This window comes from Orbicella franksi, chromosome 7 (genome assembly GCF_964199315.1).
Source record: "Orbicella franksi chromosome 7, jaOrbFran1.1, whole genome shotgun sequence".
Lineage (NCBI taxonomy): Eukaryota > Metazoa > Cnidaria > Anthozoa > Scleractinia > Merulinidae > Orbicella > Orbicella franksi.
This window is the reverse complement of record NC_138151.1, coordinates 17,601,769-17,620,125: the sequence shown is the minus strand read 5'-3', so window position 1 is coordinate 17,620,125 and position 18,357 is coordinate 17,601,769. Positions and strand designations below refer to the sequence as shown.

At 38.5% G+C, this 18,357-nt stretch overlaps 1 protein-coding gene across 1 annotated transcript in view; it reads left to right on the top strand.

Moving 5' to 3' along the window:
- The window catches only part of LOC145492639 (uncharacterized), a 56,799-nt gene that overhangs the window by 2,984 nt on the left and 35,458 nt on the right, over positions 1-18,357 (top strand). Inside the window, exon 2 of the mRNA XM_081472060.1 lies at positions 18,134-18,296. Within this exon, the coding sequence (XP_081328186.1) occupies positions 18,202-18,296 (95 nt within the window). The 5' untranslated portion in view covers positions 18,134-18,201. The remainder of the gene's footprint in view (positions 1-18,133; positions 18,297-18,357) is intronic.

Sequence of the window (18,357 nt, the reverse complement as noted above, 5' to 3'; positions counted from 1 at the left end):
AAAACTACTGGATAGTTTTTTGGCAAAATATCCTTTTATTTCGAAGAAATATGCAAATTACCATATTCCGTTAAAATCGTCATTTAACGCACCATTTTATTAAGCAAGTTTGAGAGCCTCGCATGCAAAACCACATCATTCTTGCGTCTTTAAAACACTCAAATATTTTTGTGCAATGCTGAAATGTGTACTGGGTTGATTTTAGGGAATGTTGCGTTGTCTTTTTGCGTGCAAAATAATTAAATTTCCAAGACATGTATTTCATTCACTTAAAAGTACTTCGTGAATATAATTAATTTTCACCATGTGCGAAACCTTCAAATGGATCAAGCTTCTGGTGGTTGAATCACAGAAGGATGGTCTACAGATTCCTGTAAAAATTTCTTTGGGCAAATGATTGTGAGCGACGCGAGAGCTTTTCAAAGTCCTTCAAAAATGCAAATATTTGACCATCCGTCGTCAAATTTCAATTTACGGGTTAGACGTATATTTTAGCATGCGCCACATGACTTGACCTATGTTAAGTTGAAATAGACACAGAGCTGATAATTTCGAAATGCTCTAACCTCATTTGCTGTAAAAGGCAGGTCCAAAACCGATTTGACGTGTTTCTCTCACCATTCGTCGCACATAAAGCAGAAGTTTGCTTTTGTTTACATAACCTCCGATGTACATCGTCGCCAACTGTCAACTTATTTAACGGTCAAATACCATGAATCTGTGACCCTCTTTCGACGCATATTATCACCACTGCATCTAAGTCAAAACGGCTAAGTCATTTGTAGATAGTTGCTTGCTTTGCACTACACCAAAATATTACGTTTGATCATCATGGTTTGATGGCTTGAATCCTTGCTTGCAGCGGTTCCTTGTTCGTCACGCAATGCTGTCATCCCATTTTAGGGGGTAGGGGTAGGACAATTTCTATCCTAATACGTAAGCCTCCGTAAGGCTTGGAATTATTGGGAGCACACAGTCGTGTTGAGTAGGAAGAGATTGAATTAAGAAATGAAAAGAATGAATAGTTTACTATTGCCCCTGTTGTTATCTTTTACTCGACCACCGCTACCTACATGCCTAGGTCTTTTCGCGCTATGCAATTATTTTTGGTTTACATGTAATACAGTGGGCTACCCTCTGGGAAATGGGTGGTGACCGCTTAATGGCGCTAGCCGCTTAAATAGAGGTTGGTGTACCTTGAATATTTAATTTTTCACTTTCGGACTTTAAATTTCTTGGTGAACATGGAGTCAATTCAAGACAATCATGATAGACGTGTGTTTGAATTATCACTCGTCATGCACCTTCAATTTCAGACTCTTATCTGCCATCGCCCTTTCCAAAACAAAGTTCTTAAATTTTGGGTGGCCGCTTAATAGGGGTAAAGACAATAATGAAACCCTTATCGGAATGACCAAATGGTGGCCGCGGAGGTAACCGGTCAATAGGTGTTTTATTTACAATATTTTACTGACGATAATTTTGGACTGTACTGACAACAGTGCACTATTTTCTGTTACATACCAATGCCTCGCCACTAAGCAAACAAAATACGCCAAATAAAATAGCATGGCCAGGGCTATTTACTCACGTAATTACTAATTAAATCTAGTCTGTTTTTCTCACGAATTAGACATGTTGTGATTTCCTATTTTTATTTCAGCTAGTTCTTGCTTCATTGATCTATAATTTGTTTATGGCGATTTTCTTAAAATTCTAGTGAGTACAGGCACTAGCTTTATCAACTGTTGTCTGAAACGTCAGAACGTACAACAAACGTGCTTTGGACCGACGCCACGTACACTATAGAACACGATTATATAAATATACACATATTATTATATATATGAACAAACAGATGAACAATGATTGAATTGTTTCACTTATCCTGAGAGTACTCTATACAAAACAGATCAAAATGTGCAGCATATGCCGTGACAGCATTGCGTAACGAACAAATAACGGCTGTAAGATTGTGCTGCGCCGACACGCTTATCAGCAATGGTCAGCAATCGATCAAACGCAATATTTTGGCGAAGCGTAAAGCAAGCAACTATCTACAAATGACTCAGCCGTTTCAGATGCAGTGATGTTCATAAGCGCAGAAAGATGGTCACAGATTCATAGTATTCGATCAATAATAGGTTGACAGTAGGCGATGTACATCGGACGTTAACCTTGTGTAAACAAAAGCAAACTTCTGCTTTATGTGGGCGCAACGAGTGGTGAGAGATCGACTAGAAGCACGTCAAATCGGCTTTGGACCTGCCTTTTACAACAAACAAGGTTAGAACATTTCGAAATTATCAGCTCTGTGTCTATTTCAACTTATTATAGGTCAAATCGTGTGGCACATGCTAACATATACGTCTAACCCGTAAATTGAAATTTGACGACGGATGGTCAAATATTTGCATTTTTGACGTACTTTGAAAAACTCTCGCGTCGCTCACAATCATTTGCCCAAAGAAGTTTTTACGGGAATCTGTAGACCATCCTTCTATGATTCAACCACCAGAAGCTTGATCCATTTGAAGGTTTCGCACATGGTGAAAATTAATTATATTCACGAAGTACTTTTAAGTGAATAAAATACATGTCTTGGAAATTTAATTATTTTGCACGCAAAAAGACAACGCAACATTCCCTAAAATCAACCCAGTACACATTTCAGCATTGCACAAAAATATTTGAGTGTTTTAAAGACGCAAGAATGATGTGGTTTTGCATGCGAGGCTCTCAAACTTGCTTAATAAAATGGTGCGTCAAATGACGATTTTAACGGAATATGGTAATTTGCATATTTCTTCGAAATAAAAGGATATTTTGCCAAAAAAACTATCCAGTAGTTTTTGTCATGCCCTAGCCTATCTACCATAAGAATATGAGCGAAATCGAATTTTCGACCCTTGCCGCGAAATTAAGAATTTGTCTGATTTTTACAGGCAGGCACTCTTAAAACGTCACGAATAAACAACTGTACCATGTGGTCAAAGTTCCTAGCACAGGTCCCAGGATCTTTTTGAATAAGATCTGATTTTTGTTCCCAAGTCATTTGTTGGATTTCATCATCAGTGTACTCTTTTCTCTCAACAATTCTACCTAAGGTTTTAAGAAGATGAGTCCACCTTGTTTCAGCAGCTGAAAAGGAGCAAAACAATGTTGGATTGCCAAGTTGACGAATCATTGCAAACAGGTCTTTTTTGCACTTTTCAAACCAAGGTGGTGACCCTCGGACACTTTTTAAAACTCTGAAACCTTCATCTAGGTGTACAAGCTTATTGAGGTAATCTTCATATTTCAAGTCTCCAGCAGTGAAAGATTTCCCTTTTGTCTTACACTTTCTGAGTGAAATACAAGCACAATCTTGAATTTGCTTGATTTGCAGCTTTTTCAGCTTATAAAAGATATTAGGTACAGACATAGCAGCTCTCCTATCCTTACTTCTTAATTCCCACTTCGCAATTGTACTGTATGATACAGGGACCTTTCTTTCATTGTTGTCAGGTCTTCGTTTTCCACAAAATATTGAAGGAAATGAAAGGTATTCTGAGTCCTTGTCTAAGAATATCCCTAATGGTTTGTTTCCTTCACCTGGTGCAAAACTAATAATTCTGTCTGCATTTTCTACTATGTTGGATTCTTGCAGTAATGTATCTGTAACTCCTGAAGGACGTTCCTCAACTTCACACCAATCATCATTATTATCAACTACTTTGTCTTGACTATCAACTCCAGTGTTAAAAATGTTGTTATTGCTTACATCCTCCATTTTGTCCTCTGAAAGGGCTTCACCAATAGGATTTAGGGCACTAGGGTTTTGCACAAATTCTTGCCAATCTTCATTGTTAGTGGAATTAATATCATTTAGCCATCTATTTTGAACTTCTATGCCTTCTCCTCTGAACAAGTCACTTGTGTCTGCAAGATATTTCGCTGCATCTAATACTCTCTTAGGTCTAACATTCTGGAACTGATAATGATGCTTATAACTGAGACGCCTTTTAAGTTTTATAGGAATAGTTTGTGATTCACTAAGTGGCCTTGGGAGATAATGTACAGTTGAATTGACATCACTTGGGACATTTACAATGTTTCCATGAATGGACAACTGACCACCTCTAGGTAGTTCACGGATTTGCATAAAAGGTATACGTGGTGATATAAGTCGCTCTTCTAATGATGTCAAATTTAATACATCATGCTTGTCAGGAAAACTCATTTTATTGGCTTTAGAACAGCTTGGCAACTTTCCTTTCTTTAGATTTGAATCACAAGTTATGCATATCCATTCAATGTCGTTAACACTTTTAAAACCAGTAAGACAGGACTTAACCACATCTTGTGAGCATGACTTGTATTTATTTACATCACATTTCACTACAGAGGACTTGTACCACAACTGATTACAACAAGTGCATACATATTCTGGGCCATGTGCAATGTTCTTGTGAAACAAATTTATCACGGAAATTGCATTAGTATCTATGTTTTTTTGTGCTTGCAACTTGTCACTGCCAAATGTTCCTCGTGATACATTTGGGAGATCATGAAAAAGTGTTTCATTAGCTACATTGGCGGTATGGAAACATGACACTGTTTTGAGCTTTTCTTTGGAATTTCTATTGATTTGTTTAATGTATTCTGGGTTATTGGCTTTCTTTTTCTTAAAAGACAGTTTATTTGTTTCCCTTACAAGCTCTGGCTTATCTGCTTTTCGTTTTCGAACAGGCTGCTTATTAATTTCTCTTACAAGCTCTGGCTTATCTGCTTTTCGTTTTCGAACAGGCTGCTTATTAATTTCTCTTACAAGCTCTGGCTTATCTGCTTTACCTTTTCTAACCGACTGCTTATTAATCTTCCTTACAAGCTCTGGGTTATCTTCTTTACCTTTTCTAACGGACTGCTTATTAATCTTCCTCACAAGCTCTGGGTCATCCGCTTTTCGTTTTCGAACAGATTCCTTGTTAATTTCCCTTACACGCTCTGGGTTTTTTATTCTTCGTTTTCTAACCGACTGCTTGTTAATTTCCCTTACACGTTCCGGGTTAGCTGCTTTTCGTTTTCTGAAGGACTTTCGCTTAATTTCCCTTACATGTTTTAGGCTCAATTTCTGTTTCTGGTTACCTTGGTTTTTCTTATCCTTATTTGTTTCACTATTACTGTATCTTCTTCACATCTCACTTGTGGAAACATAATGAATTTCATCTACATGCCCAATGTAAATTCTTAGGCTGTCACCTGTCACATTTACTGGTTCAACCACAGTAACAGGAGAAAAGGCTGGATTTGACTCAGTAATATGAATTGATAAGTTAAGGCAGTTAGCAACCGCTTGAATTATGATGGCATCAGCCCATGTTCCCTCATTTGACATTCTTTGTAAATAATCTTGTCAAGAATGATCAGTGTTACTCTCTATAAATTGTTCAGGGTTACGCACTAAATACTGAACACCAACACTTCGCACATAAAAATGGTTATTGGGATTGCCATAAAGTTGCTGCGATACTAGCCTGCGTAGCAAGCGTTTCCGTGGGGTTTGGAAGCAAAGAAAGACCGAGGAACGAGATTTTCGGTGTTTTGTCTGCGCGGAAAATGGGGCGAGAACCAAAAAAAAAAGAAAGAGGGGGGTGGGAGAGGGGAAGGAAGGAAACGCTTGCAGACAAACCCCTGGATTTTGAAAATCTCCGTTCGCCAGCGAACGGAGCTCGTGTTTGGCTGGGCTAGTCCAATATTATTGACATGTGTCGATCAAAGGTATTTTAATACCTTTGAGTGCCAGACAAAAGGGGAAAACGAGTTCGAAGCTCGGTTACAAGACGCTTTAACTTTTCTCGCTGAACGAGGATTTAGTCGTCAGCTTCGACAGTACGGTAGAAATCCTGTAGTGCAATGCCGACGCTTTGGTTTTTCGAAGTCTGCACATCATTGCAGAAGCAAGCGCGACACAATTTGCAGCTGTTCCTGTAATTTTAATATCACTTTCTTGAATGCCACACGCGCCAAGGACAAGATAATAAACCACAAGACAGAAAATTCGCACTACTGCGTGGGAAAACCTAGTGATTTCGTCTGGCTTGTTACATGGCAACATGTTGTCGTAGGTACTCTGACATTTCATTAGAAGCATTTTTGTTGACAGCATTTAGAACCTCTGGATACAATTCTGAATGATTTGTTGTAGTGTTAGCTGCGGCGTGCCAGTTTTTGTCACATATTTGCCTTAGCAAAAAATTTAGTCGTCTCGTCGCGGGGAATTCTTACGAGGACATTTTATAAACAACTTTGACTTGGAGGCCGCCTAGGGGAAGATTATCTTTATTCAGATACTGGTCAAGATTATCGTTATTTCCCCTCTCAGGTGTTTGAAGCCTCTCCTGTCCAAATTCCAAAGTTTGCCGAGAAGACTTTCCGTTGTTTGTTTTTGCTACAGGCGATAACACTCGAACCGATTTGCGGATCTGGCGTTTCCAGCAAACGCTTCTTTGCTGGAATTGCCTTTGTGGGAGTTAACTTTTACCTTGTATCGATTCCTGGACGAACGAATACAGTGATCCAAGATTTCGAATCATGCGAGCACAAGGATTACTAACGCGACTGGAATACTTCTCACATTTTAACTTTCTGGCAGATTTGTGCTAAAACTTCACTCTTGCAGTCCTTCCTTTTAGACGGATTGAGTAGAAATATAGCTTGATTATAAATTACCAAATTTAATTCATTGAGATTTCTCCGTTCCCACCGTGCGCTCGTTGTTTCAGACATATTTTGGCGAGTAAAGTTTATTTTGGTTCAAAGTTCACTTCCGCTACGGAAGGCCGAAGATTTTATTGGTTAATTTATGACAGTCGATGACAGCACGAAATCTCAGTGTGCGCACTCAGGCATGAAAGGCCAAGTGGGCGTTTTCGAAATCCAGGGGTTTGTCTGCAAGCGTTTCCTTCCTTCCTTCCCCTCCCCCTCCCCCCTCTTTTACTCGCTCCATTTTTCGCTCTGTAATTCTTTGTTCCCGAACCCCACAGAAACGCTTGCTACGCAGGCTAATGCGATACAGCTCTAAAAAAGCAATCACCACCTCCTCCAACATCAACTGCAGTTCTGCCTAAGTAAAACAATCTTGTTTCTAATAGAGATGCAGAATTCATACGTGATGAACTACACAAGAGATTACAAGTCTGTTCTGAAGGCCCTGGATTTAATTCAACATCTCCACTAAGTGATATGATTCTGCTAGATAAATGATAAGTTTTAACGCGGAGCTGCCTTAATTTTTTGTAAATATTGTTTTCAGTATAAATACAAGACGAAGGTGACTTTTTATGCTTCAGTGTCCTCAGTCGAAAAACAAACAAATGAAGCTTCCGTCTAATAAAATACTTCTTCGGGAAAACTGTGAAGTTTGATCTTCTGCATTGTTCAAAGAAGTGATTACGAGCATATTCGCACAGCATAACCTTCAACATAGATGATGGAGGCACATAATTCTTAGTGTATAATTTGACCGCATTTCTTGTCTTTCTCCTTTTAAAAAGTCTAGTCACCACACTGAAAGAAATTCTAGAGGGCTCTCTTCCTCATCTCATTCGTAAATGAGAGACTACCACTGCTCTTGAATTTCGTAGCTGAATTTTGTTATTGTCGAGTACATTTGAAAATTGACGATCGCCACTGCATTGAAAATTAAACTTACTTGACACCTGGAGTAGAATTCCGTTTTGGAGTTCAGGTTTTCTTATACATGTGTCGATATACTGCTCGGGTACCGTAACAGATTCGCTCTGCTCCTTGGTATTTTCATGTTTCGGCGATTCCTCATCTGATAGGTCATGTATTTCACAGTTGTTCAGCATTTGGTATTTGACATTTGTTATTTGGTATAGATTATTTAAAATTTGTATAGCATTTGTTTGATAAGTATTTGAAAGTTTTCTCTCAATCTCGCTTTCCACAATTGTGGCATTTAAGTCCCAGCGAGAGGGGAACTCGACGTAAGCTTCTTCGAAGCTACACCTCTCCTGGCCTTGCGAATTACCCCGGCCACTCGAGGGCTCCGATAATGCTTTTGTCCCCGAATATACTAGAGACTTGTTATCAGCATTTTCAGTACAAAAAACATCCATAGCTCCGATAATAGAAATCGCCAACAGACAGAAATCAACTCCGTAAAACAACACCCAACAATGACACGAAATTGCAAACGACAGCTCATTTGAGTTTCGAAAACCATGTGCTTTGCCATGTGACTAATTTCGGAATCGAGCAGTTTCCGAACGAAAGAATCTATATTACTAGTACTCAAAAGCGCTCTTATAGGCATAATTTTTAAAGAAAAAAACGGATACAACAAGGAGGCTTACCTTAGCTTCCAGATGACACGGCATTCATCTCATTCCTCCTCCGGGTGACAATAAAATATTTTTAAACGTTTCCGTCGATTCGTCCACGGTTCACGGTCGATACACATCGTAGCTGTTAAGAGCCAGTGCCCATAACTATGGACCAAACAACGGCACAAGTCGAAAAATCGATTTTGCTCATTTTTTGCCCATAGATTGACCCTAGCTAGTAAACAAACGGACCATAGTTAGTTTCTGCCAATTCAGCTTTTTTGGGGAGAAATTTGCGAAAAACGATTTTTTTCCGATTGGGCTCAAAATCTACTTCCGGTTTTGCTGAATTTTTCGAATATTTGATTGCTTCGAGCTCCGCAGAACAGCTACTTGAGAATCTTTCAATGGTCTTCACATTCAGCTCAGGTCTTCATGGTATGACTGAGCGAAAAATGAAATAAATCGAGGTTTCGGTTGAGCCCGAAACGAGATCGAACAGAAACGCAAAATATTACGATGTGTTGCAAACGAATTATAGCACTAAAATATCGCCATAATTTTCCATGGGCTATAACTTTAAATGCCATAAAAACACTTTCTACGGGTTAACTATACACCCACCTGTTTGAAAATCAAAAAATATCTCTGGGCAAATGGTTTAAAGTCGCCCGCCTTGGCCTGTGCTTCTTCTAAATTTTTCCCTGAACCACAGTGAGAATGTAGAAAATTGCGTGACGCTGGCGGTCACCCTGAATACATAATTCGTTTCCAACAAACCGCAGATGGCTATCTTAGAACATTTGGGTGAAAAGAAAAACATAATGGACCACTTTTAGCTTTAATATTTTGAAAGTCATCGCTTTGGAAATTTCGTTAATTAAAAACGCCAATTAAAAGCAATTTACTTGGAGTTCGGGTGTTACTGCTATGTCGTTTTAGGCTGTCGTTCTTTCAGTTTGATCATTTTAATTACAAGAACGAGTTCTAGAAAGAAAATCGCTCTAAGTTCATTTGTTAAGCGTAATGACAAGTTGATATTGTTGGTTTGTAGCCTTACGTGATCTGAAGGAACGCTACAGTGATTAAATTTGTATTTGTTGATTTCGACGGATCCATTTTCGGTTAAACCTTTTTATTTGTACCAGCACGTTTAGTGCCTTTTCTCCAGCTAAAAAGTCGGAAAAAGTAAAGTAAACAAATCCTAAAAAGTTTAGATCATAAATAAGAGGCATCGACAGTGCGAGTGTCTCGGTAAGCTGTTAATTTGAACAATTACTGTGCTGGACGGATTGCTTTCCAGGTTACGCACGTACTATACATATAGTTCATTGTGGGCGAATGTTTCTGTTTCAAACAACTGAAATGCTCAATGCTTTTTTTCTTTTTTTCTTCAGTCTTAAAACTTAAGGTTAGAGTTAGGCTAAACCCTAAACTGTTTTGGCGGCCAACCTATTTTTGGCTAATTGCTTTATCAAATTATATATATATTTCACTGAAATTCGCTCTTCTGTGACCGACTTCCGCGAACAAAACAAGATGGATGTTCGCTGTTCATTTAAGACTACAATCCTGGTCAAAAGTGTTGGGGCAGTTACGGCAGATGACTTCACAGTCAGCCTCTCTTAAGACCAAAACCGCGCAAGCCCGCCTACCCCTCTCCCCCCTGTCAATGTTGATAAAAATTTTGAAGAAAAAAAGAAATCCTTGACAGTAGTTTCAGAATAGCCACGTTTCAAGAATTGTTCGCCTCCTAGAACAGTATTCTCGAACTAAAGAGACGATAAGATAGATATTCACGTCTTATTCCAATAATAGCGATTTTTCAACAATCGCGTTTGGTTCCAACACAACTGTCTAACCACTTTCTATTGTCCCTTTTTCCTTTTTTCCCACATCCGATCTAGTCTTCAGAATAGCTTTGTTGTAAATAAGTTAGGGACTGGAGCTGGTTTGACCTGCGAGGTCTGAGTCGAGTCTCGTGATTGACACTTGAAAAACGTGTGCCAAAAAAGGAATCGGAGAGAACGGAAAGGAGTCTAGCGTGGATATTGATCTATCTCTGTATTACGGAAAATATCTATCGGAACACGGAATTAACTCTTAGAACTACATTGTCATATCTCGGAATCTATCAAAGGATCAAAATAAAGGGTATGGATCGATACAACAAGCTTCATTTTCATGCAACATTGCTAGGGGGGAGGGGGGTCAATTGTACTTGCTTCTATTCATCTTTTGTTCTAAAACGTTAAGGACGTAGTTGAAATCGTGGGTTTTTGCGCGCTAAAAGGGGAGGTGACCCAGCAGCTTATGGCCAGGATTATAGGTTTACACTAGAGGAAATTGTTCCGGATTCGTGATGAATCCGGAACGTTTTAGTACCGGATTGATTTTGCCGTTTACACAAAAGTGGACGAATCAGAAATAAACACTCTCCGGTTTGGTCGTGTCTCCGGAGATTTTGAATCCGGAATTTAAAGTGGGAACTTTGGATCCGAAAACTTTTGAATCCGGAGAGTTTTGCCGTGTAAACGATTTTCTCTCGAATCCGGATATTTTTCCGCCTGTGATCTTTTGAGTTTGCGTTGGAACGAAAATGGAGGATTACATGATCCAGTCGTAGTCGAGTCGTAGGCACATTGATGGCCATTTGATGGCGGTCGCTGGGTGATTACCTCGTGCTGTTTCAGGTGTAGGTAATCACTTTTATAATGGGTAATGTAAAGCGCCATGAGCCCTGGATATGGCGCTATACAAATCTATTATTATTATTATTATTATTATTATTATTATTATTATTATTATTATAATGCCATACTCCTCAGAAACCCAATTTATACTTTACTGCGCAGATGGCGGCGATGGCACGATCGAAAACCTCGACGGTTCTAGATATTAAGTAAAGACCAGAATAAATACCTGGAGGGACCTGACATGATGGACAACAGTACCGTGGTCAGCGAGTTGAAAGAAAACTTCAGACTGTCTCAACCTACCCCTAGCCTTATTTTCGGAGGCATTTTGTTTCTCGTTGTCGAGGCAACAAACTGCTTGTTAACTATTCCATCATGAATGTTCCTGGAGTTATCGTCGTGTATAAACGATTAAGAATCCGAATATCCTTTCACTGTAAACCTCTACTAATCCGAATACTCTAAAATTGATGAATCCGGGAACTTTTACGAATCCAAAATAACTCCTTTAGTGTAAACCTAGTCCTAGATCAACCACTGTAATGTTCATTTGTCTAACAGTTTTATGATCTGCAAATTTCAGTTAATTGATCAAACAACCAAATTAGAAAATATGGATTTTTTTTCCCAGTATGATTGAAACTTAAACGCAATTTCTTCCTCGGCTAATTCAATTCAAGAAATTCCGGGTTTTCTAGCTGAGTTTGAGCATATTATGTAGATACAAATTTTCTATACAGCTAGAAGAGCTGAGATGCCGTCACGCAGTTAGTAGTTTATAGAAATTATGGTATTTCCACTTGACTTTATTTGTCAGTCAATGATTCAATTGCCATAAACCATAGAGGATTGGTTAAGTGTATCTCTAAAACTGCCACTGTATTGTAAGTTATCAGTGAAATCAATAAAATAAACAAGTATTAAAATCATTTCCCGGAGTACTGTAGTAACGTTCTTTATCAGGGATGTCGTGGGTGTTGCAATGCAAATGAAAAAAACATATATATTTATACTAACTTAAACAAAAAAAACAAAACAAAATAAAAACGTTTTCCATTATTTTATCCACGCAACGTTTCAAAAATTGCTTTCATCGGATTGCTGGAAACGAATATTTTACTCGAGAGTGGCTATCCGCGTCACGCAATTGTTTACATTCCAACGGCGGATTTTGGGCAAAATCTATGAGAAACACAGGCCAAGGCGGGCGACTTGAAACCATTTGCCCAGAGATATTTTTTGATATCGTAACAGGTGGGTGTATATTTAACCCGTAGAAAGTGTTTTTATGGTATTTAAAGTTATAGCCCATAGAAAAATATGGCGATGTTTTTATGCAATAATTCTTTGGCGACATACTGTAAAATTTTGCGTGTCAGTTTTATCTCTTTGCGGGCTCAAAACTGACTTTGATTTATTTTAGTTTTCGCTCAGTCATACTACGAAGACCTGAACTGAATATAAAATCCATTGCAAGATTCTCAAGTAGCTGTTCTGCGGAGTGCGAAGCAATCAAATATTCGTAGATTTTGAGCCCAATCGGGTCGAAATCGTTTTTGGCGTATTTCTACCAAAGAAAGCTGTATTAGCAGAAACTAACTATGGTCCGTTTCTATTCTTACTAGGACCTATCTATGGACAAAATACAAACGAAATCAATTTTTCGACTTGTGCCATTGATAGGCGATTTAGGTCCATTTTTATAGGCATTCACTCTGAAGATTTCGTTGCGAGTATCGTCGCTTTTAGGATTTCGATGTCGATTTCTCGCAGTTAGTGTTCCTTAGCGTAATAAATTCCCTTTTTTCAACCCACGAAGAAATTCCTGTTTACAGATCGCACGAAAAACCATCTTCGATCTCCGTGCCCCCTTACGCCATGTTGTTGGAAAAAATTTTACGCCTTTCTAGTACCCCCATAAAACAAGCCAAACATGTGACAAGTAATGTTTGAGACAAAAACAATACTTACCAGGGGAGGTGGGAGAAAAATGTTTAATCCAACTTTAATGAATAAATTAATCAGAATCGAGTGAGTGAGTGAGTGAGTGAGTGAGTGAGTGCCATTGAACTGCCTTCTAAGCTCGTGGAAGACTAAAGTCATCTATGAGCAAAAACGAACGCTCTTCTGTAAAACAACCCGTTCTATGGGACATAGTAAATTCCACGGCCCGGAAGTGAAACGGTGACGTGCAAACAAAATGAACAGTGATTAAGATTTCTTACAGGGGCGTAGCCAGCATTTTTGCATAGAGGGGTTCCTACTGTAGTATCAGTGACCCAATTGAAATGAAAATCCAGCGCCGGAGGCGCTCTTTGCTAGGGAGGTCCGGGGGCATGCTCCGCTGGAAAATTTTGGTATTTTAGGTCCTCAGAAATAGCATTTCCTTGATTTTGATCACAAATTTCCAGTTATCTCAGCAGTGCCAAACGTAACTAGGATTTCCGAGAGGAGATTGCAAATCTCACATCCTAAAGAAACGCTAACGAAATTAAAAATGGATGAGACTGTAGTCTTGTGATTTACCATTTACTCAGCTAAGATATATATCCTCAAAAAGGAGGCGTCTTGGATGCTTTCGTGCAAAAAGGTCGATTGTTTTACTAACTTCTATTTGCCTGTTGTAATGAAAGTGCATTAGGGCAAGTGCAGACTCAAGTGAGTCTTTAGTCGGCGCAATGTGCTAAACGATCGTTCCAGGCAGTTTCAGTTAGTTTCCCGAACTGGATTGCAAACAGCCGTGCATTTGACAGAGCTTCTACTGCTCTTACTATAGATGGGAAAAGCGCAAGGCCTCGGGTATTTCTTTCTTAATTACGGCTAGCGAAAGCTAGTTATGCTTCGGTGAATACTTAAAAAAATTGTATATTGAATGTTCCAAAAGCATGTTTTTTATAAAGGGTTGATCACAGGAATGAACAATTGGGAGGTTCAGACAGTGAGCCCTGCAGTGTGTGTACACAGCCTTTGGACTTTTTTCCCGTATCAGTGCTTGTGCGCCTCGCCTAGTAGAACATGTTAGACGCGCCATTGTGCGCTTGCACCCAACAGTGTTTTATGTCTAGGTCGTAACCCAAAGGGAGGGTTCCGGAAACCCTGGAACCCTCCCCTGGCTACGCCCCTGTCTTAAAAGACTTGTTTTTACCAAATTTAACCTGAATTGCCGGTCCTGAAATAACTTTTTGCAACCGAACCTAAAGTTCAAATGGGTGGTATTCCCCTGCTTAAGAAAACGCAAAATTTTACGTATTTTTCGCATAATTATTATAATTATTCGATATTCTGAGACGTTCCGGGATGTTCCGGGATATTCCGAAACGTTCCGGAATCGTCCGGAATGTTCCATGTTCCTGGTTTTATCGACGGCCTCTTTAAGCGGCCTGTTATCTTCGATTAATGATTACAAGGCCGGGTAGTAATTGTTTATTGACTTCCTGTTTCTACCTGGTGTGAAATCGACATCTCGTCACAAATGTCTGGCATTCGAAGCAAGAAAACTTATTACTCGGATCAAATAGAGTTACTTTGGCGCTGAGATTGAACTGTTCTACCTTTATATAACAAGTAAGAGCAAACAATTTACTAATCAGTACAAAGAACTAATAATACAAGGACTTTAAACGCCTAGCTAGCTATACTCACTTCCCCTCAGCAGTCCACTGTTTACTTTTCGTGATGTTCTAAGTAAAATTGGGGTTTGTCAGCCAGGCCTCAAAAATCACTCGAGGAATAACCCAAGCTGCGGCGACGTTTCAAGGAATTTGGAGCTTTGACACATGTCGAAAAATATTTCTGAATTTTATTCGTTAAATAAGAATTTGACCTAGTAACTGAAAGGGATTTTTTTCAAAAATGTGTGTTTATTCTCAAATGGCACTCAAGTCAAGTTCTAACCTTTTTGGATAGCTGAATACTTTGTCTTTCAAGGAAAAGTATCGATAAGTTTTGGTTCTCCTTTACACGCGAGCGCAAATTAAGTTTAGATTTCTAATTTCCAGCCTTTGCGTTCAGCCATTTTGGCGACCGTCGAGGCAAAAATCGTTGTTCTCTATTTTCTCGATTTTAAAGCACTTCGAACTCGAAAAAAACTATGCATGTATCACGTTTCATATCTAAGGGCCATTTGTGGACGAAAAGAGAGAAAAATCGATTTTTCGACTTCTGCCACCAAATTTTAATTAAATTCGATTTTTGGTGTCATTTGCTCTTAAAAGCAAGATATTGCTTCAGTTGTGTTACAGCTTGTTTTGAAAACAATGAAAAAACCAACAAATAAAAATGTTAACTCGATTTTACTCTAAGTCGTTGTTAATACTGTTGCGTTAAAGATTGTTCTTAAAACAGTGATTGTCTGTGACGCCAAATCTAATAAGATTAGTTAGTATCAGAGGTCTTCTTCCATTCTGAAAGATAAAGAAACATGAAAACTCTGTTTTCTTGACGGTTCAAACGTTGATCAAATAATTATATACACATTTATAAGCCGTTTTCCACATTCACCTGTGTTACAGCTAGTTTTCCAAACAACGAGTTTTGATTTGTACCCAAAAGAAAGAAGTGAAAATGTTTACTTTGCGTGATTCGTAGTTTTTGTAATTGATACTGTTTTCTCTAAAAATTGTCTGACAAAGTTTATCAAAACTGTCTTGTTCAGAATTGCTTGTCTCCTTTTAGTATTACAAAGTTATTAATGGCTGCCTTAACTTGCTTACTTGTGTGATATGCTGAAAAGGATGGATCATCTTGGTCATGATTTAGCCTAACAAAATAGACCATCAGCGTTTATAGATTTCCTTAAAATAATCCAGCATAAGTTTACTCAGAGTGTTAGTTCTCACAAATTCTGGTACGGCTAGGTATTAGCCCATTGAACTGCCGCCTATAAAGTCATTCCATTCCATTCCATTCCATTGCAGCAGACACAGATACCCATTGGGTATCTATTTTTTTCCCCTCCCCTTTTTTAGCTTTTTAAATATATATATATATATATATATATATATATATATATATATATATATATATATTCATTAAATGTAGTTCAGGACTTCAGGAGTGATTCATCGTTTTATTGCTACAGACCTGTTTCGTATGGTCAACAAGTGACCACACTCATCAGGCAACATCAACGAATGACCGGTTAATTTAAATGCTGGCGGTTAAATACAAATTCAAATAGTTGCTATGGTGCTGATTATTGCGTTACGTTATCTTAAGGTTTTTGAGTACATATCTGTTTCTGTGAGGGCACGAAGTTGCTAATTCATTACGTTTGTTGAGGCTACATAGGTCTTTCCTGCAGATTATTAGAAATTTTTCGTAAAGACATAAACTGCATTTTTTAGTTACGTTGTTGTAAGGCTTGGATTTTCTGAGGACTTTCCATGCTATATTGAATGGTTTCTTGGCGTCTTTCAGTTTCCATACATGTTTTGACAGTTCGGTGCTGTTTCTTTTGTTGACGTGTCGGAAGGATGTTGTATGATTTCTGAAACGTTCTTTGAAGTTTGTTGCGAGTCCTACGTATGATTCTGTTTCTGTGTCGGTTGTTACGGTTGCTTGGTATACCACGTTCGTTTCAAGGCATTTACCTTGAAGGGGGCATTCGTCTTTTGTTCGGCAGTTGCACTGTTTGTTGGGTTGTTGTGTTGGGGCTGTGTTGTAATCGGAGAGGAGTGTTTTGTTGTGTGACGAGATAATGGATTTCATGTTGGGCATGCTGGAGTAGCTAAGCTTGAGCGTGTGTCTGTTGAAGATCTTGTTAAGTGGGTGGTTCTTTGGGAAGCATTTGTCGACTATGTGGAGGAACTTCTTTCCTAGGTTGGTTTTGACGTTGGAGTTCCATGGGGGATTGTACCAGGTGATGTTTCTCTTGCGGTTTCTCCTCGGTGTTTGTATGGGCTGATGGTTGTATGTCAATTTGTAGGTGTATCCGCTTTCATTTAGAGCTTTTTGGTACGGGGGTATGGCTTCGTCGAAAACCTTTTGGCTTGATGAGATGCTTGTTAGCCTTTTGTTTATGTTTTCTGGGATGTTCTTTAGTAGTTGCGGGGGGTGGTTGCTCTGTCGATGGACGTATAGTAGTTTGTTGTTGGGTTTTGTAAATGGTTTGTAGGTTCCGCTTGTGAGGTCGAAGGTTACGTCTAAAAAGTTAACTGTTTTTTTGTTTGCTTCAATCGTGATTTTGAGGCCATTCGATTTGAATACATTGGTTACTTGCTGCTTTATTTTTTCTATTTCTCTTGGCATGGCTTTGCAAACAGCTAAACCATCGTCACGATAAAGTCCCACTTGATCTTTAAATTTGGCGGTGATTAGTGACAGCATGTATGTTCCTATGAGTTCGCAGGTTTCTGCACCGTCGTAAGAACCCATAGTTACGTCGAACATGTTGTCAGTGTTGTCAGTATGTAGCCTCAACAAACGTAATGAATTAGCAACTTCGTGCCCTCACAGAAACAGATATGTACTCAAAAACCTTAAGATAACGTAACGCAATAATCAGCACCATAGCAACTATTTGAATTTGTATTTAACCGCCAGCATTTAAATTAACCGGTCATTCGTTGATGTTGCCTGATGAGTGTGGTCACTTGTTGACCATACGAAACAGGTCTGTAGCAATAAAACGATGAATCACTCCTGAAGTCCTGAACTACATTTAATGAATATACTATGCTCCTCTAAGAGTTGAGCGCTTTTTGAAATCCATTCACCACAAGGAAATAGAATTTATATATATATATATATATATATATATATATATATATATATATATATATATATTTTAATTTAATGTAAAGCGCCATGGACAAATAGTGGATTGGCGCTATATAAATACTTTATTATTATTATTATTATTATTATTGATTTTCCTATAAGGCGAGAAATGTCTGGAATTTATATCATATAAGATGTTTTCGAACGTAAAGCTGCTCATTGATGTCTGGGTGCTAGCCTCATTATTTTGCAAGTATGAGGTTAATTATTTTTATTTACTTATACTGCGATCCACGAATTTGTTGTTTTTGATCTTTGTATCATTTATATGCAGTGTTGTACACGTAAAGATAGTAGTCTTTTAAAAAGCATATTTTACTTTGACAGTGTGTGGTGCAGTGGTGAACAACTCATTGAAAAGTCCCGGATATCCAGTCACTGACTACCATAACAACATGGACTGTATTTATCTGGTTTCTATTCCACATGACACGGCCATGAACATTTCCTTTAAGGATTTTATAATTGAGGATAGCCTACCCGACTGCGAGTAAGTAACCCCATAGCTATTATTTAAATTACTTAGTAGGATACATCTAACGAGGGAAATA